Genomic DNA, 25653 nt, shown 5'->3' with positions numbered 1-25653 from the left:
ACATTTGCTGCTGTGCTAACCAGTGGGCTTACAGTGGGGGAAACAATGTAGCGTTGCTGACTACCTTCGTTGTGATCAGTTGCACATGTGGCACTTGAGGTTTGGTGTTGTGTCCACGCTTGCAAGTGCATGCTGGTTAAATGTCTAAGCATGCAACTGGTATTCAAATTTTTCAGATTTTTCCCTCGGCTAAAGGTCTTTGCGCACTTCTTACAGATAACCTTGGCCTGATCATGAGGATTTTGTTCAAAAAAGTGCCACACTGCACTCTTCCTACTTTGGCAGACATTTTGCGGCCTAGCACGCTGTGATCTTTTGACCCTCTGGACAAGCTGTCCAGCAACTCTTTTGATGTTTGGAACCTGTCTTTGGAGTGCTACGGGCCTGCCAGATAACAGCTGTTGCGATGTCGATGTCTGCTGTGGATGCTCCTCATCTGAGCTATTGGAAGCAGCACCCTCTTCCCCCAATGGATGCCAATCTGGGTCAACAACTGGGTCATCCATCACCTCCTCTTCTATGTCATGTGCACCTTCCTCTGTGTCACCGTGTATGGTGGTATAGTGTGCGGGAAGGGGCACCTGAGTCTCATCAGGGTCAGAATCTGGCTCTGTACACTGCGAGGACAATGTAGTGCTCTGAGTGAATGTACCAGCAGAATCATCCATCAGCGGCTGTGCATCAGTGCACTCCATGTCAGATTCATCTTGGCCTGGGTAATTCACCATTTGACTTGATAATCCAGGCACGGTATGTGAAAACAGCTCCATGGAGTAATCAGTAGTATGGCCTGCGTCATCCTTCAATCTTGGTTGGGGTGAAGGACACAAGGAAAGGTGTGGTTCATGAACATGAGCCTCCAATGACGACTCAGTGCTTTTACTTTTTACAACTGAAGAAGAGGAGGCGATAGAGCTGGAGGCTGAGTCAGCAATGTAAGACAAAACTTTTTCCTGATGCTCTGGCTTTAAAAGCGGTTTGCCAACTCCTAGAAAACTAAGCGTTCGAGGCCTTATGTAGCCAGACGATGACGCAGGCTCAACACCTCCTGCATTCGGTCCTATTTTGCTCTTGCCACTACCATCAGATCCACCACCAACACCATCATTACCAGCTGCCAACCCCCGCCCAATTCCACGGCCTCTTCCACCAGCCTTCCTCATTTTTGGTAGAAATGTAGACAAAATCCAACAAACTATATAGTAATGTAAAACAAGGTACAAGGTGTCTATAGGACAGGGGAGATTTTGAATTTCTGCAGACACTTGTGGACACTGGACACTTTTGGATTGTGTGAGGCCCAATGATATCTGAGCGCTATGTGACAGGCTCGATGGCACAGCTGTGACCAAAGTGACTAGAGGATAAGGGAGATTTTGAATCTCTGCACACACTTTTGGACACTGGACACTTTTGGATTGTGTGAGGCCCACTGATATCTGAGCGCTATGTCACAGGCTCGATGGCACAGCTGTGACCAAAGTGACTAGAGGATAAGGGAGATTTTGAATCTCTGCACACACTTTTGGACACTGGACACTTTTGGATTGTGTGAGGCCCACTGATATCTGAGCGCTATGTGACAGGCTCGATGGCACAGCTGTGACCAAAGTGACTAGAGGATAAGGGAGATTTTGAATCTCTGCACACACTTTTGGACACTGGACACTTTTGGATTGTGTGAGGCCCACTGATATCTGAGCGCTATGTCACAGGCTCGATGGCACAGCTGTGACCAAAGTGACTAGAGGATAAGGGAGATTTTGAATCTCTGCACACACTTTTGGACACTGGACACTTTTGGATTGTGTGAGGCCCAATGAATATCTGAGCGCTATGTGACAGGCTCGATGGCACAGCTGTGACCAAAGTGACTAGAGGATAAGGGAGATTTTGAATCTCTGCACACACTTTTGGACACTGGACACTTTTGGATTGTGTGAGGCCCAATGAATATCTGAGCGCTATGTGACAGGCTCGATGGCACAGCTGTGACCAAAGTGACTAGAGGATAAGGGAGATTTTGAATCTCTGCACACACTTTTGGACACTGGACACTTTTGGATTGTGTGAGGCCCAATGAATATCTGAGCGCTATGTGACAGGCTCGATGGCACAGCTGTGACCAAAGTGACTAGAGGATAAGGGAGATTTTGAATCTCTGCACACACTTTTGGACACTGGACACTTTTGGATTGTGTGAGGCCCAATGAATATCTGAGCGCTATGTGACAGGCTCGATGGCACAGCTGTGACCAAAGTGACTAGAGGATATGGGAGATTTTGAATCTCTGCACACACTTTTGGACACTGGACACTTTTGGATTGTGTGAGGCCCAATGAATATCTGAGCTCTATGTGACAGGCTCGATGGCACAGCTGTGACCAAAGTGACTAGAGGATAAGGGAGATTTTGAATCTCTGCACACACTTTTGGACACTGGACACTTTTGGATTGTGTGAGGCCCACTGATATCTGAGCGCTATGTCACAGGCTCGATGGCACAGCTGTGACAAAAGTGACTAGAGGATAAGGGAGATTGGATTGCTTTTAAAAAAGCAGTTTGCGGAGCAGTGGGTAAACAGCAATGCAGGAATGTCAGGAAGCCTTAGAAGGCAGCCCAACAACCAACACCACTGATACACCACTATATAGCCTCCCCTTGCACTGCACACACAGTGACTGGTGTGTTGTGCAGGCCAAATCGCTAGCAGCAGAAGCAGTTTTTTTGTCTTCTTCCCTGCCTAACGCTCTCCCTACAGAATCAGCAACCTCTCCCTATACTGAGATCGGCAGAAGTAAGATGGCGGTCGGCGTGCACGCCCTTTTATACCCCCTGTGACGCCCACCAAAGCAAGCCAATCACTTGCATGCCCTTCTGAAAGATGGTGGTGACCCCTGCCTATGTCATCACGTTGCCCACAGTGTCCGTGGATCCTGATTGGCTGAAAAAGAGCGCAAAACAAACTTTTGAAACGCGACTTTGGCGCGTAAGTCGCCGACCTCTTGGCCGACCTCATCCTAGGGTTGGGTTTCGTTTCATGAAACCCGACTTTGCCAAAAGTCGGCGACTTTTGAAATTGTTTGACCCGTTTCGCTCAACTCTAGTGTTACTGAACATATACAATGGCATGTAAAGTTTGGGCACCCCTGGTCAAAATTACTGTTACTGTGAACAGTTAAGCAAGTTGAAGATGAAATCATCTCTTAAAGGTCTAAATTTAAAGATGTTGCATTCCTTTGTATTTTAGGCAAAAAAAATCTATATACATGATGTCATTTCTTACATTTTAAAAATTACAAAAAGGAAAATGGGCTGATTTAAAAGTTTGGGCACCTTGCATGGTTAGTACCTAGTAGCAACATCTTTTGAAAGTATCACAGCTTGTAAACCTGTGCCCCTTTCAAAGTAAAATGCCTCTTTTGTGCCCTCTAGATGTTAAAATTGCCCACTTGAAAATGTTACATGCCTTGAAAAACAGTGAACATTTCGCCCCGTAAAAAATAATAATGCCCCATGTGTGGACCTATGACGAACACAATATCTCTGGTCTCCCTATAACAATAATGCTTCTTAATTGCCTTCTGAAAATTTAATAATGTCTCCTGTCTCCCCATTACAGTAATAATGTCTCAAGTCGCCTATATACAGTAATGTACCCTGAGTTCCCCCTGTACACTCCTCTACAAACATTATGATAGACCCACAGCACTCCTAAACACTGCATAATTGGCCCACAGCTCCTGTATACACAGTATGATGGGGCATAGCTGCACTAATCACAGTTTGATATCCCTTACACAATGTGATGGTCCCCACACGTTATAATGCCCACACAGTCTTCGCATAAGTAATATTAAAATCTACTATATAATCATCTAATTCTGTCTGTCTGTCACGGAAATCCCGCGTCGCTGATTGGTGGCTCCCGGCCGCGACCAATCAGCGACACGGGATTTCCATTACAAACAGAGAGACAGACAGACAGAATTAGATGAGGCCGCCCTCCTTCACCCACACCGGCTACAATGGATTGAGGACTGGGCACACAGCACTGACCTGGCAGAGGACGCTCGGTGGAGCAGGGAGCTTTGGCCGCATCTGCACCGGAGGAGGAGCTCCTGCTAGGTATTGACAATGATGTAGGAACCACGTGACACGGGCAAGTCACATGATTCGTCCCTGCAACTTTTCTGCTCTGGGGTCTGCAGTGTGTAAACGACGGTGTCTAGCACAAGTGGACGGTATTACGGAAATAGCCGAGCGGGCTTTACTACTATGCCATTTCCGTATAGTAGACGTGAATGGCAGATACGTAAACAGCGTTACTGCAGCGAGATACGCTAATTCCGTAACCTTTAAGTTGTGAAAATAATGTACCTCTCTGTGCTTACGCTGTTTCCGTAACTACCATTTATTTCTATAGGATCTATGGAAACAACATAATAGTACAGCCCGCTCGTCTCTTTCTGTCGTCTGTCATCGCTTTATAGATTGGTATTCCTTTCTCACACATGAGTGGTCGAGCTGTGACTACCTGAAGTGAAAAATAATAAGTAATTTATAATAAAAATCTATCAATTTTGTGCCCAGAGTGTGTTATAAATGCTCAGTTCCTCAACAGACAACATCTACTATATAATTATCTAATTCTGTCTGTCTCTTTGTAACGGAAATCCTGCGTCGCTGATTGGTCGCGGCCGGCCGCGACCAATCAGCGACATGGGATTTCCATTACAAACAGAGAGGCAGACAGAATTAGACAATTATATAGCAGACTAGATGGTGGACCGATTCTAACACATCGGGTATTCTAGAATATGTAGTTTCGCGGGCTGACTGCACCTGTCGCTGATTGGTTGCACCCGGCTGGGCGCGACTAATCAGCGACGCGGGATTCGCGGCTGGACTGCGGCAGGTGCAGTCCACCTGTGAAACTACATACATATTCTAGAATACCCGATGCATTAGAATCGGGCCACCATCTAGTAATTATATACTGAGCTTTTCAAGCATTGCAGTGAATTGTAGGTTGTATTGCAGATATGGAAAAGCAACTATTTTTTAATGCATCTGAATTAGTGAGTAAAAGAGCTCGAAAGTGAATTGCCTTAAATGGGTATTCCAATCTCTCAGATCCTCTCCCTAAATGTAGAAGGTGTAATAATATTAGTAAGTGCCTCCAATTTGAAATGTAGTAAATTTCTTCAGATTCACTATGTTTCTTACCCCATGTACAAGGCACTGCAGTAGCTTAAAGATCTATGGTTGTGACCACTATCAACTAACTGTCACTGTGTGAGTTGTCAAATCCAAGGATACCTAAGCTACTGCAGTGCCTGCACATGGGGTAAACAACTTTGTGAATCATGAGAAATATACTGCATTTCTCATTGAAGGTATTTCCTAATGTTATTATTACACTTACTGCACGTTGAGATAGCATCTTGGAGATGGGATTACACCTTAATTGTGACTTTGGATTCATGGAGTTTACAAGAGGAAACATGACTATTTCACTGTTTTTATACTTACCATAATTGTTTATATTCCTCTATTGTGCAATCCCCATTAGTAGTTTGTGCTCCATTGTTGACAATGTCATCCATTATACATATATATATATATATATATATATATATATATATATATATATATATATATATATATATATATATATACAGTCATGGCCAAAAGTATTGACACCCCTGCAATTCTGTCAGATAATACTCAGTTTCTTCCAGAAAATGATTGCAAACACAAATTCTTTGGTATTATTATCTTCATTTAATTTGTCTTAAATGAAAAAACACAAAAAGAATTGTCCTAAAGCCAAATTGGATATAATTCCACACCAAACATAACAAAGAGGGTGGACAAAAGTATTGGCACTGTTCAAAAATCATGTGATGCTTCTCTAATTTATGTAATTAACAGCACCTGTAACTTACCTGTGGCACCTAACAGGTGTTGGCAATAACTAAATCACACTTGCAGCCAGTTGACATGGATTAAAGTTGACTCAACCTCTGTCCTGTGTCCTTGTGTGTACCACATTGAGCATGGAGAAAAGAAAGAAGACCAAAGAACTGTCTGAGGACTTGAGAAACCAAATTGTGAGGAAGCATGAGCAATTTCAAGGCTACAAGTCCATCTCCAAAGACCTGAATGTTCCTGTGTCTACCGTGCACAGTGTCATCAAGAAGTTTAAAGCCCATGGCACTGTGGCTAACCTCCCTAGATGTGGCCGGAAAAGAAAAATTGACAAGAGATTTCAACGCAAGATTGTGCGGATGTTGGATAAAGAACCTCCACTAACATCCAAACAAGTTCAAGCTGCCCTGCAGTCCGAGGGTACAACGGTGTCAACCCGTACAATCCGTCGGCGTCTGAATGAAAAGGGACTGTATGGTAGGAGACCCAGGAAGACTCCACTTCTTACCCCGAGACATAAAAAAGCCAGGCTGGAGTTTGCCAAAACTTACCTGAAAAAGCCTAAAACATTTTGGAAGAATGTTCTCTGGTCAGATGAGACAAAAGTAGAGCTTTTAGGGCAAAAGCATCAACATAGAGTTTACAAGAGAAAAAAGAGGCATTCAAAGAAAAGTACACGGTCCCTACAGTCAAACATGGCGGAGGTTCCCTGATGTTTTGGGGTTGCTTTGCTGCCTCTGGCACTGGACTGCTTGACCGTGTGCATGGCATTATGAAGTCTGAAGACTACCAACAAATTTTGCAGCATAATGTAGGGTCCAGTGTGAGAAAGCTGGGTCTCCCTCAGAGGTCATGGGTCTTCCAGCAGGACAATGACCCAAAACACACTTCAAAAAGCACTAGAAAATGGTTTGAGAGAAAGCACTGGAGACATCTAAGGTGGCCAGCAATGAGTCCAGACCTGAATTCCATAGAACACCTGTGGAGAGATCTAAAAATGGCAGTTTGGAGAAGGCACCCTTCAAATATCAGGGACCTGGAGTAGTTTGCCAAAGAAGAATGGTCTAAAATTCCAGCAGAGCATTGTAAGAAACTCATTGATGGTTACCGGAAGCGGTTGGTCGCAGTTATTTTGGCTAAAGGTTGTGCAACCAAGTATTAGGCTGAGGGTGACAATACTTTTGTCCGGCCCATTTTTGGAGTTTTGTGTGAAATGATCAATGTTTTGCTTTTTGCTTCATTCTCTTTTGTGTTTTTTCATTTAAGACAAATTAAAGGAAGATAATAATACCAAAGAATTTGTGTTTGCAATCATTTTCAGGAAGAAACTGAATATTATCTGACAGAATTGCAGGGGTGTCAATACTTTTGGCCATGACTGTATATATATATGTCACATATATGAAATCCTTGACCAGACACTTGAGGGTGCATTCTGTTGTATGAATTTTGTGGACGTTGTACATTATCCAGATACTGGATCTAAATGAGCAGCTGCCAACACTGTAGAACCATTGACTATCTGGAAAGAAGTTTGCTGCTCATTGAGCAGGATCTCACTTGGGTAGATGTAGGGGAGAATTGTAGAGTGAAACTTCAGGACAATGAGACAGCTAATAGCAGAGTAGATGGAAGAGTGTCATGGAGACTAGTCCTGATCTGGCACACACCAGAATGTTTGAGAAGTTGGCAAATGAAGTGTGTGGTGTCAGTGGAGGGGTCACACTGCTGCAGCAAGACATGTCATCTGAAAGACACGGGAGTATCTGCTTCAGTAAAGGTGAAATATTAGTGGTAGGTTCTTGTCCAATACTTTAACATTGATGGCCTATCCTTAGGATCAGTCAACAATGTCTTATCAGTGGAATCAGAGAACACTACCATCAAGGTCTTTGCCTTAAAGCGGTTGTCCACTACTTTAAAGGCCCTGTCACACATAGCGTGATCGTTGGCGAGATCGCTGAAACGTCACAGATTTTGTGACGCAACAGCGACCTCACCAGCGATCTCGCTATGTGTGACTCATAGCGGCGACCGGCCCCCCCGCTGGATATCGCTGATCGTGCTTGAATGTCTCAGGCCATTTTTTGATCGTTGGCATCCTGCTGGCCAGCATGCATCGCTATGTTTGACGCCGATGAACGAACTCGTTGGCGACTCAGAACTCGGGGACGCAGGTGTGACAAGGTCCCAACGACCACCGAGGTTGTTATACGGATCGCCGTATCATCGCTGCGTCATTGAGTAGATCAGCCTGTTTGACAGCTTACTAGCGACCATGTAGTGACGCACCAGCGATCCTTACCAGGTCGTATCGTTGTCGGGATCGCTAGAGTGTCGCTATATGTGATGGGACCCTAACATTGATGACCTATCTTTGTAATAGGTCATGAATGTCTGATCGGCCGGGGTCCGACATGTAGCGTCCCACCGATCAGCTGTTCTTAATGCCGATAACTGCCGGAAGTGCTCAGTTACAGAGCTGCTCTGTCAGATAGTGACGGCGGCCGGGTACTGCACATTTGCCCCCTATTCAAATCGTGGCACGTGGCTATCATCAGTAGATGGAGACCAGTGACTGAGCAGTCCTGGCTGCCGCAGGCACCTAGAGCAGCTGAGATTATGGAACTGTCTGCCACATGATGTTCTAATAGTTGATTCACTAAAAAGGCTCAAAGAGGACCTGGATGCCTCTTTTGAAAAATATATTACAGGTTATGGGTACTAAATTCTACAGTACGATGTTGATCCAGGGAACTAGTCTGTTTGCCATACATATGTGGAGTCAGAAAAGTATTTTTCCCCTAATATGGGGTAATTGGCATCTGCTTCATGGGGTTTTTGCCTTCCTCTGGATCATCATTTTAAGGTATGGGTTGAACTCCATGAATGTAGGTCTACTTTTAGCCTTAAAAACCATGATACTATGAAACCTAACCTCAGATTCTGTTGAGTCTTCCGGCAGACAGCAGTAAGGTGTGGGTGGACCAAAGTGTTGATGGCATCATGCTGAGTCACGAACAAGACATCTTTCCACTCGTGATTCATCCAGTGTTTCACTCTGCCATTCTGTAGGCTCCCTTATGTAACCTGCAGCTTACAGAATGGGGAGAAGTTGTTGCGGGGGACCATGTCATAGAGCTCAGTGGCTAAAAGTGGCCCCTTTACCTCCCCCCAGTAACTAATTGATAAAATAAATCCTGAGAGTTAAATGGGTTGGTTTGTCAATTTCTAAAACAGAAACATTTCTAGCCAACGTGTTCATGTTAACCTCTAAGTACCTCCTTGATCTTTTTCTAGCTGTGTATTTTAGAAGAGAATATGCTCTGAAATGACTAAGTGCTGTGCTGAGTGTATCTGGTTAGTTTATGATCCACTGAATTAAAAAGGGGTTATCACCGCTATAAAAGAAAAGTGTTGGTCCATCTGTTGCATGCTGTCTCTGAGCATTTATAGCGAGCAGCATTGCATGTTCCTATGGTGTTTAATATTGTACATTTCTAATTACATACTCACAGTAGACTTTTTATAGATGTGGAAATGAGCAAAGAACCTTTATGGATTTGATCAAACTTCTTTATAAAGTATGATCCTAAAACTAGAAATGCAAATCAACTTTTTTATTATAATGTAACGCTTTAATTTTTTAAACTATTTTCTTATGTAACTGTTCACAATACAATTTGGTACTTAAGTGATGAATTGCCTTTTTTTTTTACTTTTTTTTATTTCCATTTTTATACTGTATATGGTGAATAATATAGTCTCCTCCTTTCCAATGAAACTACTGGACATAATAAAACTTCAGAAAGCTCAGGGATTTGACAAAAACTTTAGGGACTGATCACTTTAATAAATATGCCCATTGATCTTCATTCTTCATCTGTTTGATGGATAAAATAAATTATTTTCTTGGCAGCAATCACATAGACAATATTGGAATCACACAAATTGCAATATTTTATTACTTCAAAAATGAAACAAAACTATTCTGTTTCCATACTTTGTAGTCCGTAATGTCAGTCAATTATTGAATTTTCTATTTTCTAAATTTACAGAAGCACTAAAAGCTATGGAGAAAGTGGCCAGTCACATTAATGAAATGCAGAAAATCTATGAAGACTATGGAACAGTGTTTGATCAACTAGTAGCAGAGCAGAGTGGAACGGAGAAAGAGGTAACCTAAAAATCTGGACCCCTGCACTGGTTACAATGTTTTCTTGGGAGAGCACCTTTCAAATGAGGTTTTATATTCGCAGGTCACAGAGCTCTCTATGGGGGAACTGTTGGTATATTCTACCGTAACCTGGCTTAATATCTTTCCATCTCTTGGCAAAACAAGAAAAGAGCTTGAACTGACCGTGTTTGGTGAGTGTTGTATACACACACACACACACACACACACACACATATATATATATATGTATATAAATATTTTGTAACTGTATTGTTGCTAGAGAATTATGAAGCTCACTGATTAGGAAATAATGACCAAAATAGAATATTAACAGAAAATACACTATGCTACTATTAGCCGGGGTTCGTTCTTTTAGCGGTTTCCTACAACTATCTTATAACTTGTCACATCATACTAAAAGAGATGTCTGTTACCCCCTTCAGGGCCAGTTGTAAACTGGGCTTTGACCAGTGCAGCATTTAAAATCATTTAAATGTTCCATATTAGCAAGACTTTTTATTTTTGTTTCTGAACCATCCTAAATATTATTTTTGAGGAAGGGGAGGGGCACAGACCTTTTTAGGTTATCCAAAATGAAGTGGAGATCTTTTTTTATTTTGCAGGTCCTCTGTAGTGAATAGGAGGTAATGCTAAAAAACGTAACCAACTTACGGTACTTTGCACAGGAACAAGCAGTGCAAATAGGGCAAGCAAATTTTCAAAGAATCTGCCCGTAAGCTGGGAACTTAAAGGAAACCGGTCAGGTCCCCCATACCCTCTAACCCAGCAGCATTCACCCATGTATGATTAAACTCCCTGCCTAACCAGCCCTATAAAACATTCAGGTAAATTAATCCTTTAAAAAAGCATTTATAATGTCCCCTTTTCCTATGCTAATGAAGGTTTTGACTAGTTGATGGGGTGTTAGTTGCCTCTGACTAGTCAGCCCTCTAGGTGGTTTCTGGCACTCCAGGACTACAGCTCCCAAGTGTAGCAGATGCCCTGTCCAGACTTCTTTGCTTAGTGAGTAAAAGGTGCCAAGCCCCCTATGTCCTGTATATAATTCCTGAAGAGGAGATGAAAAGCTATTTTTTGTCATCCTGGTGAACAGCTACCTTTTCCTTTTTTTTTTTTTTCTTTCTCTACAGCGAGGGACTTTTTTGGGGGGGTTGATTTCTGCTTTGGTAATGGAAGGAGTAGGGTACGGACCAGATAACATCTTTTATTACATCCATATGTTCTGATAATTTTGTATGGAAAATGTTATCTAAATATTTATAAAGTTGTCAATATCTCATGAGATATTGGTTTCTAATCAATCATCAGAAATCTGTTTATGGTAATTTGCATTTATCACCAGTTAAACATGAGCTATGTCTTAGATTTTCCTTGTTGATCAAGCTTGTTATGTTACATAATATCTATTGCAATGCAATTTGTATTGACAACTTCATCTCCATGAGTAGGACAGAGGCCGAGCTGATTATTTCCACACTGATTGTGTTTAATTGCTGAAATAATTATACTGTGAAAATTTCTCAACTCGCCAAACTAGACTGAAATCCTATTTTCCTTTTCGTTATTAATCCTACATTTTTTGATATAAGTAATGGAAAAAAAAATAGAAGTAAATAGTCTCCCTCTATAGAATGTGACTTACTAGATAAGGACAGCAAATCATGAGAAGTACATTAAAACATAAATTTTACCTAGTATGCCAATAAAATAAATCTCACAAAAACTCAAACTATGAGATCAGATAACCATGAAGGAAATTTAGTTAATCTGACCCAAGTAAAGAATGCATTCTGCTCCCCGACATTGACAGCCAGTCACAGGAACGCAAAATGTAGTGTAAACATCGAGTTCTCAGTCCATAGAATTGGTGGTTCTGACAATGGTTAGACTTTATTAGGAAAGGAGACTGATAGTCCAGCTTCACGGAAAAGCAGTCTTCTTTTATTAAATGTGCAATACAATTTGGTGACAGGTTAAAACTCGACAATCTTCGCGTTTCAGGTGCTTGACACATCCTTAATCATGATGTCTAGTATTGTGTGCCCGCACATATATACAGTTTATGGCACATGCGATTAATCTCGGCAGATAAAGTTTTGAACTATTATATGTACTGATAGTACAATGCAAAACCTTTAGCAATTCCTCTGACAAGGAATGTTTTCCAATCAAATCATTCATTAACTGCAATTCCACACATGTAGTTTTATATTATAGATTGTGTGACATGTAAACTGAAGACAACTTAAAACCCGCATTCGGGAACATCTGTACAATGTTGATCATAGTAACAGCACAAGAACGAAGTCACAGGCATCTGAACACTTGCATTATTTTTATGCCCATTACAGTTGTGGCCAAAAGTATTGACACCCCTGCAATTCTGTCAGATAATACTCAGTTTCTTCCTGAAAATGATTGAAAACACAAATTCTTTGGTATTATTATCTTCATTTAATTTGTCTTAAATGAAAAAACACAAAAAGAATTGTCCTAAAGGCAAATTGGATATAATTCCACACAAAACATAAAAAAGAGGGTGGACAAAAGTATTGGCACTGTTCGAAAAATCATGTGATGCTTCTCTAATTTGTGTAATTAACAGCACCTGTAACTTACCTGTGGCACCTAACAGGTGTTGGCAATAACTAAATCACACTTGCAGCCAGTTGACATGGATTAAAGTTGACTCAACCTCTGTCCTGTGTCCTTGTGTGTACCACATTGAGCATGGAGAAAAGAAAGAAGACCAAAGAACTGTCTGAGGACTTGAGAAACCAAATTGTGAGGAAGCATGAGCAATCTCAAGGCTACAAGTCCATCTCCAAAGACCTGAATGTTCCTGTGTCTACCGTGCGCAGTGTCATCAAGAAATTTAAAGCCCATGGCACTGTGGCTAACCTCCCTAGATGTGGACGGAAAAGAAAAATTGACAAGCGATTTCAACGCAAGATTGTGCGGATGTTGGATAAAGAACCTCGACTAACCTCCAAACAGGTTCAAGCTGCCCTGCAGTCTGAGGGTACAATAGTGTCAACCCGTACTATCCATCAGCATCTGAATGAAAAGGGACTGTATGGTAGGAGACCCAGGAAGACCCCACTTCTTACCCCGAGACATAAAAAAACCAGGCTGGAGTTTGCCAAAACCTACCTGAAAAAGCCTAAAACATTTTGGAAGAATGTTCTCTGGTCAGATGAGACAAAAGTAGAGCTTTTAGGGCAAAGGCATCAACATAGAGTTTACAGGAGAAAAAAAGAGGCATTCAAAGAAAAGAACACGGTCCCTACAGTCCAACATGGTGGAGGTTCCCTGATGTTTTGGGGTTGCTTTGCTGCCTCTGGCACTGGACTGCTTGACCGTGTGCATGGCATTATGAAGTCAGAAGACTTCCAACAAATTTTGCAGCATAATGTAGGGCCCAGTGTGAGAAAGCTGGGTCTCCCTCAGAGGTCATGGGTCTTCCAGCAGGACAATGACCCAAAACACACTTCAAAAAGCACTAGAAAATGGTTTGAGAGAAAGCACTGGAGACTTCTAAGGTGGCCAGCAATGAGGAAGAAACTGAGTATTATCTGACAGAATTGCAGGGGTGTCAATACTTTTGGCCACAACTGTATTGATCATCAATGAAAATCTATGCCATGGAACAGCTTAAGATACCCATAAAAGGATGAGGATATAGAACTAATCCTAAAAAATCAAGAAGCATGGTGGATTTTCAAACTAAACACACAAGTACTTTTAGGGCTCAATCAACAAAATTATATTATGCTGCATTATTAAATAGTCATGAACATTGTATTAGTATAGCTCAAATTTCTTTAGCATTATTAAGTTTAACTCCTAAATACCTGCTCTCATGTTCTGTTCTATCAGTTCAAAAATTTCTGCCAACATTGATCACACGTGCCATAAGTCAAATATATATATATATATATATATATATATATATCATATATTGCAATAACATCCATTAGTTTTTATCAAGTTGTTATTTTAATTACACTAATTGTCTAATCTATACTATTGCTATGCACACCGCAACAGGAAACTGTACAGATGTATGGGCACACTATACTAGACCTCATGGTAAAGGATGTGTCAAGCACCTGAAACGCATAGATGTTCAAGTTTTAACCTGTCATCAAATTGTTTTACACATTTAATAGAAGATGGCCTTTTTCGTGAAGCTGAAGTACTACTCTACTTCTCTGATAGTTGGCGTACAGGCCTATGAGCCTTCCATATTCCAGATCACACTCTTTACGCACAACAATGAGCTGGACTAACTTTCTCTTAGACATTATCACCCTGATTGTTGTAACATACTGTAGATATCAATACAGTACTTAAATCAATGAGGTGGTACCTACAGTGGTCATATACCACCACATTAATCTTAATTTTTGCCAGAGCTGTATATGGTTAAGAGACCACTGCACAGTTTTATAAAAATCAGCTTCTCTACATGTCTGACAGCCATTCCATTCCAGTGTCAGTTGAATTCAAATCAGAGTACACCTCTTAATGTGCTTCTGATTAGGTGATCACATGAACCAAATCTTATTTAACGAAGGAAAGTCTAAAAAAAACCTGCTGTGGTGTTCACTAACCTCTTGCAATAGGACAAGCTGGATCGCAAAACAAGTGCTAGTAATATCCCAAAAGTAATAGGAATGAAAAAATTATTTTCACCATGCCAAAGGAGTTGAAAAGAAAAGTCTTGAGTGAGGATAAGAAGGCATTAATTCTGGCTTTACTAGCAGAGGGATACCTTTATCCTTATAATTTCTAAGACTACAGTCCATTACAACAAAGTCAGGCAGCAGACATTGGGGACAACAAAGCTACAGACCGGCAAAGGGCAAAAACGACTCTCCACTGACCAGGATGACCGTCATCTTATTCGAATGTTACTCAGCAACTACAGGATGACATCAAGTGACCTACAAAAGGAATGGCAAATGGCAGCTGGGGTGAAGTGCACAGCAAGAACAGTTCATAACAGGTTCCTAGAGGCAGGGCTCAAGTCATGTAAAGGTAGTAAAAAGCCTTTCATCAATGAGATGCAAAGGAGAGTCAGGCTGAAGTTTGCCAAAGATCATAAGGATTGGAGCATAGAGGACTGGAGTAAGGTGATCATCTCTGATGAGTCTAATTTTCAGTTTTGCCCAACACCTGGTCATAGACTCATTGAATCATAGAATCGTAGAGTTGGAAGGGACCTCCTGGGCCATCTGGTCCAACCCCCTGCTCAAAGCAGGATTCGCTAAATCATCCCAGTCAGATGTCTGTCTAGCCTCTGAAGACTTCCATTGAAGGAGAACTCACCACTTCTCGTGGCAGCTTGTTCCACTCATTGATCACTCTAAGGCCGGGGTCACACTGGCGAGGAATACGGCCGAGTGAGAGGCGCTAAAAGCACGCATTACACACGGACAAATGATTCTCTATGGGGTCACTCGCACCAGCCGTATATTTCTCATCCGTATTCTACGGTCCGTGCCAATCGCAGCATGCTGCGATTGTCAGCGTACTACGGCCGTAGTACGCCAATGCAAGTCTATGGGTGCGCAAAAAATACGGATTACACATGGACCACACATGTGACTTGCGAGAAATACGCACCAGGTGTCTTTTAGCAAAGCCGGCAATTCGGTGCGCTATACAGTAAACTCACACTGACAGTTTTTTAATAAAGAAACGAATGAATAGATGTATACAAATAGAATATATATATATATATATATATATATATATATATATATATATGCATTCTATGTGTCTATATCTATTCTTTGGTTTCTGTTATAAACCCTGTCATAGGGCTCCATTATATGTCCATTTTGCAAGCCTGCAAGAAAATCTCGCCATACGGATGCCATACGGATTACATACGGATGCTTACATGCGCAAAATACGTGACCACACCTTGATTACGGATGACATACGAAGCACTGTTTAGGGGCCATTCATACGTATTACGCATGGAAAATACTGACCGTATTTTGCGTCGGTTAGTGTGACCCCGGCCTTACTGTCAAAAAGTTTTTTCTAATATCTAATCTGTGTCTCCTCCCATTCAGTTTCATCCCATTGCTTCTAGTCTTTCCTTGTGCAAATGAGAATAAAGTTGATCCTTCTACAATGTGACAGCCCTTTAGATATTTGTAGACAGCTATTAAGTCTCCTCTCAGTCTTCTCTTTTGCAAACTAAACAATCCCAAATCCTGCAACCTTTTCTCATAAGACAGGATTTGCAGACCGGTCACCATTCTGGTTGCTCTTTTCTGAACTTGCTCCAGTTTGTTGATGTCTTTTTTAAAATGTGGTGCCCAAAACTGGACACAATATTCCAGATGAGGTCTGACCAAAGAGGAGTAGAGGGCAATAATGACTTCACGTGATCTAGACTGTATGCTTCTGTTAATACGTCCTAGAATTGCATTTGCCTTTTTTGCTGCTGCATCACACTGTTGACTCATATTCAGTCTGTGATCTATTAGTATACCCAAGTCTTTTTCACATGTGCTGTTGCTTAGCCCTATTCCTCCCATTCTGTATATGCTTTTTTCATTTTCATTTTTCATCTAATGATTAGACAGAGACCTGGAGAGGCATACAAGCCACAATGTCTTGCACCCACTGTGAAATTTAGTGGAGGATCGATGATGATCTGGGGATGCTTCAGCAAATCTGGAATTGGGAAGGTTAATCTTTGTGAAGGACGTATGAATCAAGCCACATACAAGGTTATCCTGGAAAAACAATTGATTCCTTCTGCTCAGGCAATGTTCCCCAGCTCTGAGGACTGTTTTTACAGCAGGACAATGCACCATGCCACACAGCTTGGTCAATCAATGTGTGGATGAAGGACCACCACATCAAATCCCTGTCATGGCCAGCCCTTTCTCCCAACCTGAACCCCATTGAAAACCTCTGGATTGTAATCAAGAGGAAGATGGATAGTCACAAGCCATCAAACAAAGAAGAACTGCTTAAATTTTTGTACCAGGAGTGGCATAAGGTCACCCAAAAGCAATCCATACTAGACTGGTGGAAAGCATGCCAAGACGCATGAAAGCTGTGATTAAAAATCATGGTTATTCCACAAAATATTGATTTCTGAACTCTCCTGAGTTAAAACATTAGTATTATTGTTTCTAAATGATTATGAACTTGGTTTCTTAGCATTATTTGAGGTCTGCAAGCACTACATTTTTTTATTTTGACCATTTCTCATTTTCTGAGAATAAATACAAAATTTAGTGCTTGGAAATTCGAAGACATGTCAGTAGTTTACAGAATAAAAGCTCAATTTACATTTTACTCAAAAAAAAAAAAATCTATAAAGAGAAAAATCAGACAAACTGGAAATTTTTGCAGTGGTCTCTTAATTTTTGCTAGAGCTGTATATTAACAAACCAGACAAAACTCAAAGGGTTATATGGAAAATGAACGTTCCTGCCACCTGACACTAGCACCCATCCTACCTCTCCCTAGAAGTTCTCCCCAACCCTCTCCCATAAATAAAAGCTCAAACAACAATCCATTTTTCTTTGGATAAAAATGGCCACAGCAGCCAATTTTATTGATAATTAAAACAATTGGTGAGGTCCTCGAAGCTACGAAAATTCTGTTGATTTTCCCATGACATTTTCCCTCCGAGACTTATTCCTAGCCGTGTTCAGCTGCTCAGGAGCACCGTGAAACCAAAGGAAGAGGTTGTCCTCCAATACCGTTAATATGAGCCTGACGTTCCATCACCGGGTATCGCCCAAATCTCAGCAGACCACCATCAAATAACCATCCAATAAAGTGGATCCACATATTTAATGAATCCCCAATCCCGAATTTGTATCCAACTTCCAGGACCCATCAACGCCACACCAAGAGCACTTTGACCACCTCAAGTGCTCGAGACCCCACCATCCAGCAATGCTGTGGCCCTTTCTATCCCCTCCTGTAACCCTAAAGTCCACAAATCTATCCCCACCCTTTCAAATCCACTCTCTCCACTAAACAAAAATCCTCTTCCATAAGATCTAGATATGCATTGCACACTACCACTCCCCCGTTCCGTACTACATATTTGGATACCACCTTGTTGATCGTAATGTGTGCCTTGTTAATCTTTGAAACCGTCCATGCCCCCCTCCTAATCTTCCTGGGTACAATGTCAGACCACATTATTTTCAAACCCAGGAATAACAACCCTAGCTTCATCAGATCTATTTTAATGTCCCTAGCCAATATGCTCCCAGAGCGGACCCCCAGGTCATTACACCCCACATGCAAGACTAAAATATATGGGGCCCTATCGAGGTGAACCTCGAGTAGTACCTGATTCCAGGCCATACCCCTAAAACCAAGCCATCGGATTAACCTTGTGTCCCTTGCAAAACCCATCTTTCTCCTGTCAGTTCGTCTGTCTGCTTGCAGTGCTCCCCAGTGAACGTAAGAATGGCCTAGAATCCAGACTAGAAATGGAACCCATCCTGTAATGAAACAAATATAAATTGGTGAATTTTAATAACCAGAATGATTAGCTTCCCCGCAGCCCTGAGGTCGGATGTAGGACCGATACCACTGTGACTCCCACCGGCCAATCCTCCTTACAATCTCAGAGCTCAAACCCCCCCCATAGCTGCCTCTGTTGCAGACCCAATATTAAATGAATGGCCAGTATAACTGTGGATCCACGCCAGCTTTCCCCAGGCACTTACGAAACACCATGGTAAACTGATATTTTGATAAGAACGACCCATCCTCTTGACATAACGGTCCCTTCTGACGGGGCCTAGAAGTCATAGATATCCTAAAACATCCCAAAGGGCACTTAACAGAATCCTTCACCCTTCCCAGCAGTACCCTCTTTCCTTTTCACATTTTATCTGTATTTGACTTCCTGACCCAAAGTTCTACACCTCTCTGGGTGGCCATGATGTCTGTAGCTAAAATGCCCTCAACCTTGGTTTTACTTGGTGCTACTAATTCCCTTATTCTCATCACCCCCGAAAAACGCCAGTGAAAACGCTAACCTAAACAACTCGGTTTCAAAACGTGACCTGCAAACAGTCTCTAGTTGTAAGCCTATTTTCTTCAATAACCCGAATGACACTGGCCGCCTGCTATCCATCTGACTTTTTCCTCCCGAAAACCCTTAAGCGTCTGCTTGACTAAACTCTTTGTCAAATCAGTTCTATTCCGAAGTTTAAAACCAAAAGCTAACCCCGCGATTAACTGGTTTATCTTTGCTGGAGACCGCTGTCTGCCTTATCCCCATCAATAATAATCTAATTCACCGCACACTCAGAGGGGTTTTATGCAAACAAGTGCTCATAAATGAGCACTTGTTTGCATAAAACCCCTCTGAGTGTGCGGTGAATTAGATTATTAATTGGTAATAGGACCTACTGGTCCGTTACACCTGCACCTCGCTACTAGACTTGAGTGCACGCTAACCTCCTGGTTATCCCCATCAATAACACCCCTACCTGATCCTCCTCTGGTAATTGTTCCTTCCTATTTCCTAACTATTGCTCCCAAAGTTGCCATGCCCGGTGGTAAGTCGTCCAAGTGCTACGTGCTAACGATGACCTGATCAATGGCTCGGCTGCCCTGATACCACATTCCAGAGTCTGGGAGGGCAGGGTAAGCCCTCTTCTTCTTTTGCCTCTGGAGCCAATACCTGGAACCACTCCCACTGAAAACGAGAGTGCATCAGCTATTGAATTATACTTGCTCAGGACATGCGACGCTGTGAAATAAGCATTGATGGATAAACATTCCAACATCAACTGACGCAACACCCTAATAACTGGAGGAAAAGTGGTTATATTATTTATGGCCATAACCACGCCCAAGTTATCGCATTTGAAACAAACCTTCTTGTTTGTTAGCCGGCCTTTCCACAATGTCACCACCACTAAGATATGGAAAATCTCAAGCAACGCTATGTTCTTGAGCTGCCTCAAAAGGACCCTTTCATCAGGCCACTTGGCCGCACACCATTGACCCTGAAAGTAAGCCCCAAAACCGTAACTACCTGCTGCGTTCGTGTGTAATACATATCTAAATTACAATATACACCATCCATCGTCAAAGATCACCCATTATATCTCTCCAAAAATGTGTCTTAGACTGCTAGATCTGCTTTGTTCTCTGCCGATTAACAAACGTAATGATGAAGTGACTTCACACCTCTGTTGCCCCTCCAATTTTCTTGAGAAAACTCTGCCCATAGGCATGCAAAGTTTAAACTGCCCAACAACGACTGAACCTCCCGTAGCCTCAATTTTTTTTTAACTCTCAAAGCCTTTGCTATTCCTGCTATTCCTGCATTCAGTGCAGCCACCTTATCCTCCGGAAGGCGACATTCCCAATTAACTGTATCAATGACAATGCCCAGAAAGGAAATACACAACGTTGAACAAACCGTTTTTTCAGGACCTAAAGGGATCTTGAATTCCTTTGCTACCCACTCCAAGTTCTTCAAAATGTTATCACACACATGTGATTTGGGTGGGCCTACACACGAAAAATCATCCAAATAATGAATCGGCGAGCTCAAACCTGAAATGTCTCTTACCTCCCACTCCAAAAAAGTGCTAAAAGCCTCAAGCAATGAACAAGACGAAGAGCAGCCCATGGGTAAACACCTGTCCACAAAATACTTCCTATCCCAAAAGCAAATGCTGACTAACCGGATGTACTGGCAACAACCTAAAAGCTGATTCCACGTTGGTTTATGCCATTAGAGCACCCTTACCACATTTCCTCACCCACTGCACTGCCTCATGGAACGACGTGTATACCGAACATAATTCCGGATCAATGTTGTCATTGACAGACTTGCCACCTGGGTATGACAGATGGTGAATCATCCAGTACTTATTTGGTTTCCTCTTTGGTACAATACCCAAATGAGAAACCACCAAGTCCTGAAAGGGGGGGACTTAAAAGGACCAGTCATCCGACCCATCAGCACTTCTTTTCTTAGTTTTTCTGTCACAATTTCAGAGTACTGATAGGCCGAACATAGATTTTTTAACTTTCTTTGCATTTGGAATGTTGGGGAGGGAATCATGAAACCGTCTCTGAAACCTTTGGTTAACAAATCTGCCTGTAGTCTATCAGGGTACCTATTTAGATAGGGAAGCATCGTGTGTAGCTTGATTGGTGTTTGCCCCTTGAGTATAGCCAGTTCCCCCAGCCCTTCCACTGTTCCTTCTGAAACATCTAAATGGCCCCATGTGTGGATCTGATGCATATTGAACACAAGTGTTTGAATCTGCAACCAGGTCCAAACTTGCACTGGTTTTCATTAAACTGCCAACCCATCCCTGAAAGCTTCCTGATGACTGGTTACCTGTATCCTGCTTGGCCGGAATTACTAGCCCACCCATGAAAGGGATTCCCATATCTATTATTAGGTGCCATAATCCTCAGCCCAAGACCAATATCCTTCTGATCCCACCTGATAGAAGGGCGAATGGCCTTATGCTGGGGAAATTGCTTGTCATATCGCAACCACGCTTGGCCCCCATATGCTCTATAAGCTTCCTCAATAGATTCCATGTAACAGAACAAGTGCAAGCAGTTTTCTGGTACTTTCTCCTCTATAACACTGGCCAAGATCGCAAAGGCTTGTAACCAATTTGTGAACGTCTGCGGTAACAAAGAGAAGGTATCGACGTATTCATCCTTCCAAATTTTTTCCCTGACTAGTGGCCCTGAGAAGCAAATATATTCCTCCCCCCGTGCCCTGTCCGCTAAATGAACATTATCCTCTTCTCTGGCTGCCATTGATTCAGAAACAACCATAGTACATTCATTTACACCCGGGACCACCCACTGATGAATATAAGGACTAGTCCAAGCGGAGTGTGCTGGCCCAGACCCTTCTAAACGGTCTAATCTCTCTTTTAAGCTTGTGAACAATGCTGTTATCTCCATGCTGGGTGACTCTATGGTTGATGTGTTGGGAACTAAATTTAGCCCCGGGGCTCCTTGACTACCACTACCCCCTTGTGGTGCACAGGTAAAAGGAGATGAACAAAGCAAAACATAGTCATAATCACCAGGCTGCCTGGGAGCTGTTATCCCACTGGTCGCTGTAGTTCTGGAATCCTGCACATTGTCCTCCCCTTCGGAATGGCCTCGAGTAAGATGTAGAGGGAGTTCTGTCAAACCTGTTCCCTGGGCCCTTATAGACTGTCCCTCTGATGGCTGCAATTGATGGGCATTATCTGCGCCTCTGCTGATATGGCATCTTTAGCTCCTACCAGACCCCCGGACCAGCACATCACTCTCTCATGATGTCAATGGCTACCATGGTGTGGGTGATCGACGCCTCATCCCCAGAATAGGGGCTCTCTTCCTGTCCTGCAATGGGCCCCAGGTGTGCAATAGAATTCCTCTCTGACCAGGGCCTGCTTCTTCTATTGTGCCCTGGGCCAGGAGGGTCCCTGGAGGGGCTTCTACAACACCGCTGTGCCCATACAGTCATCTCTAAAGACAGTCTTTCTGGGGGCCGGGTACTGCGGGCAGGCCTCTTAGACCTTTCATTCCCCACAGGCATATCTAAGGATAGTCCTCCAGTTTGAAAATTTTCGATAGGCATCTCACTGGACAGCCTGTTTTTCTGGGTCCTTTGTGAAGGACCCCGGAAGTAAGGTGGCGCCGCCCGGGAAACATGCTTCAGCTGCACATCAGGGGGGATCACTATACTGACTTCTGGCTGCTCGCCCAGCCGAGCTTGAAGATTTTGCTTCAGGAATACTGCTAGATGGTACTTGATGCAGTGAGGCACCGCTCACAGTGGAAGAAGCACAAACGTGTTTCCTCCAGGACCCAGCAGCTGACCTCCGAGTGGATGATGGCAGGCCTGTACTGCGACTAACACTGCTCCCACCCAGGATCAGATTGATTTTTTTCTTCCAGCCAGCCCAGGGGGTGAACACTGGCTGCTGCCTGCACAGGCTTGAGGGGGGGGAGGGGGCTGTGGTTGTCCCTCAGTTTTTCCTGGGTCAGGGGCTTTGCTGTCCAGTGGTCCAAGGTCAAACAGGGCCACTCAACCTTGGTCAGTCCTATTTGTTTTTTCCCCTGAGACCCCAGTTATAATGTATGTCATTTCCTCCCTACCTTCAGACCACTACCACTTGGATCACCTTTTGTCCCCCTCCCACTCTCCACCCCCCATCTTCTCCCATATGGTCATTCCCTCCCTTCCAGCATCATGTCAAGATTCCCCCTATCACCTACATGGAGAGTCCAGCTGATACTTGAGTCAGGGTAATGAGGTATCGGGGTTCCCACTAATACTTCAGTCCTTTAAAAGGCATCCAGATTCTGCCCTGTTTAATCCCTATGAGGACAATCATCCCTGGTGTTCCCTTAACTTATTCCTCTCCTCAGCTGTCCCTGCAGATGAATGTCCTACCATCTCCTATGTGCTTACCTACCTTTTTTTGTTAAATGCAAACCCTTTTAAAACTTAGTAAAGAATTAGAAACCCACACTAAACAGGCATACTGAAATAGCATTTTAAAAATACCATAAGTAAAACTAAACACCACTAGACGTATATTGGCATTTTGTACTTGCGTAAGACCCTGACTAGTGCAGGATGAATGATTGCAGCCATAAATTGCCTGACTAATGTCGGCAATCATGGAAGAGAAATGCACTGCCATACAAAGTACATTCTGCAATGTGTCAGTACAGTTGCGTAGTTGATATTTTTAGTGGATGAGGTAGATGGTAATTGCTTTATTCCAGGCACTTGGAGAAAAAGCATAGCAAATCCAGATACCCTTCTATACATCTAACTACATTGATTTTTCAGAAATGATGCTTAGACTATTTAACATAATTATTCTGAAGAAATGGGGAGCAAAAATACAGTACAAAATATTAAATAAACATGGGAATTAAAAAAATAAAGTCTGGGCTGGCTTACAATCTGCTGAGCATGTATTCACAAATATGCTCCTTTCAGTAATTGGCCCATGGCAGTGATCAGCCAAAAAATGAGCTAAATGCTTGTTCCTTTCTGATTCGGTGCAGTATAAGGGTCTCTTAAACACATCAGTATTTTTGGTACATGAAGTATCTGTCTTGTTTTTATCTGTGTTTTGGAACAAAGTCGAATAAATTTTGCATGAAAACCATGTGTCAACCCCGTAATGCCTGATTTTTCACTGTGTAGGTGCTGGTTAAGCTTTTGAATTTTTTTTACGTAATACAATTGTGGTGTATTCATTCAGTCTGTGAATAGAAATCCAAGACTTAAGTGATATACAGGGAACAGTTATAGCAGTCTCATTATCATCATGCAGTGTACCTGTGAATTAATACTCTTGTGATATACAGAAGCAATAGCACCTTTTAAGAGCTGCTTTTTAGCCTGTTTTAGCACAGTGCTAGCAAGCAAGGGTAGTATTAAACCACTAAATGCAGATTTTGCTGTTAGGCCAGCGTCACACTAGAGAGTAATACGGACAAGTGAGAGGCGATAAAAAACCGCATCGCCCACGGACCAATGATTCTCTATGGGGTAGCTCCCATCAGCCGTATTTTTCTCGCGTATTTTTTACGGTCCGTGCCGTCAGCGTATTACGACCGTAGTACGCCAATGCAAGTCTATGGGTGCACTAAAAATACGCATTACACACGGACCAGATGTGTGACTTGCGAGAAATACGCACCCGGTGTCTTTTAAAAAAGCCGGTAATTCAGTGCGCTATACAGTAAACTCACACTGACAGGTTTAATAAAGAAACGAAAGAATAGATCTAGACACATAGAATGCTATATATATATATATATATATATATATATATATATATATACACATACATGTCATTGAGACATATATATTTATATTTCAGAGAGTTCTTCATAGCAGAATAGCCGCTAATTTAATTGCCGGCTTCTGTGAAATTATTCCCCAACCCGACATGAAATGACACATGCTTTACATACAGTAAACCATTTCATTTCATGTTTTTTTACATGTCCCTGACTAATAATTAGATGAGGGTTTGTGTGTAAAATTTGGGATGTGTAGGTGTTAATTTAAGGGGTTAATTCGTTGTAAAAAAATGCGTGGGATCCCACTGTAATTTCTCAACCAGAGAGGTAAAGCAGGTGAGTGAGGGCAGATTTTAATAGCCAAGAGAGAGACCATTGTTTTTGCCCCCCCCCAGCTACAAAAATCTGCCCCCAGACACCCCAGAAATGGCACATCTATAAGGCTGAGTTCACACGTGGCGTTTTTTTCGCGTTTCCGCGGCGGTTTTAACCGCGCGATTTTGCCGCGAAAACGCAAAAAATAAGCATCCCATGCATTCCTATGGGATTCCGCAATGCTGTGCTAATGCTGCAGTTTTTACCGCGACGGAATCGCTTCGCGGTAAAAAACGCAGCATGCTCATTATTTTGCGGAATCGCGGCGATCCCGCACCCATAGGAATGCATTGTTCCGCTTACTTCCCGCATGTGGCTGTGCACAAC

The 25653-nt window shown here is 42.5% G+C and overlaps 1 protein-coding gene across 11 annotated transcripts in view; it reads left to right on the top strand.

Annotated features, from left to right (window-relative positions):
* The window catches only part of TIAM2 (TIAM Rac1 associated GEF 2), a 769295-nt gene that overhangs the window by 696545 nt on the left and 47097 nt on the right, over positions 1–25653 (top strand). For all 11 annotated transcript variants that reach the window (XM_073585716.1, XM_073585715.1, XM_073585720.1 and 8 more), the window contains 2 exons: positions 9995–10113; positions 10196–10304. In XM_073585716.1, coding sequence (XP_073441817.1) covers positions 9995–10113; positions 10196–10304 — 228 coding nt within the window. The remainder of the gene's footprint in view (positions 1–9994; positions 10114–10195; positions 10305–25653) is intronic.

This window comes from Dendrobates tinctorius, unplaced genomic scaffold, assembly GCF_039654945.1.
Source record: "Dendrobates tinctorius isolate UK_male_01 unplaced genomic scaffold, ASM3965494v1 ptg000087l, whole genome shotgun sequence".
NCBI classification, from domain to species: Eukaryota; Metazoa; Chordata; class Amphibia; order Anura; family Dendrobatidae; genus Dendrobates; species Dendrobates tinctorius.
The sequence above is the reverse complement of the archived record's forward strand: the minus strand, read 5'-3'. Positions and strand labels throughout refer to the sequence as shown.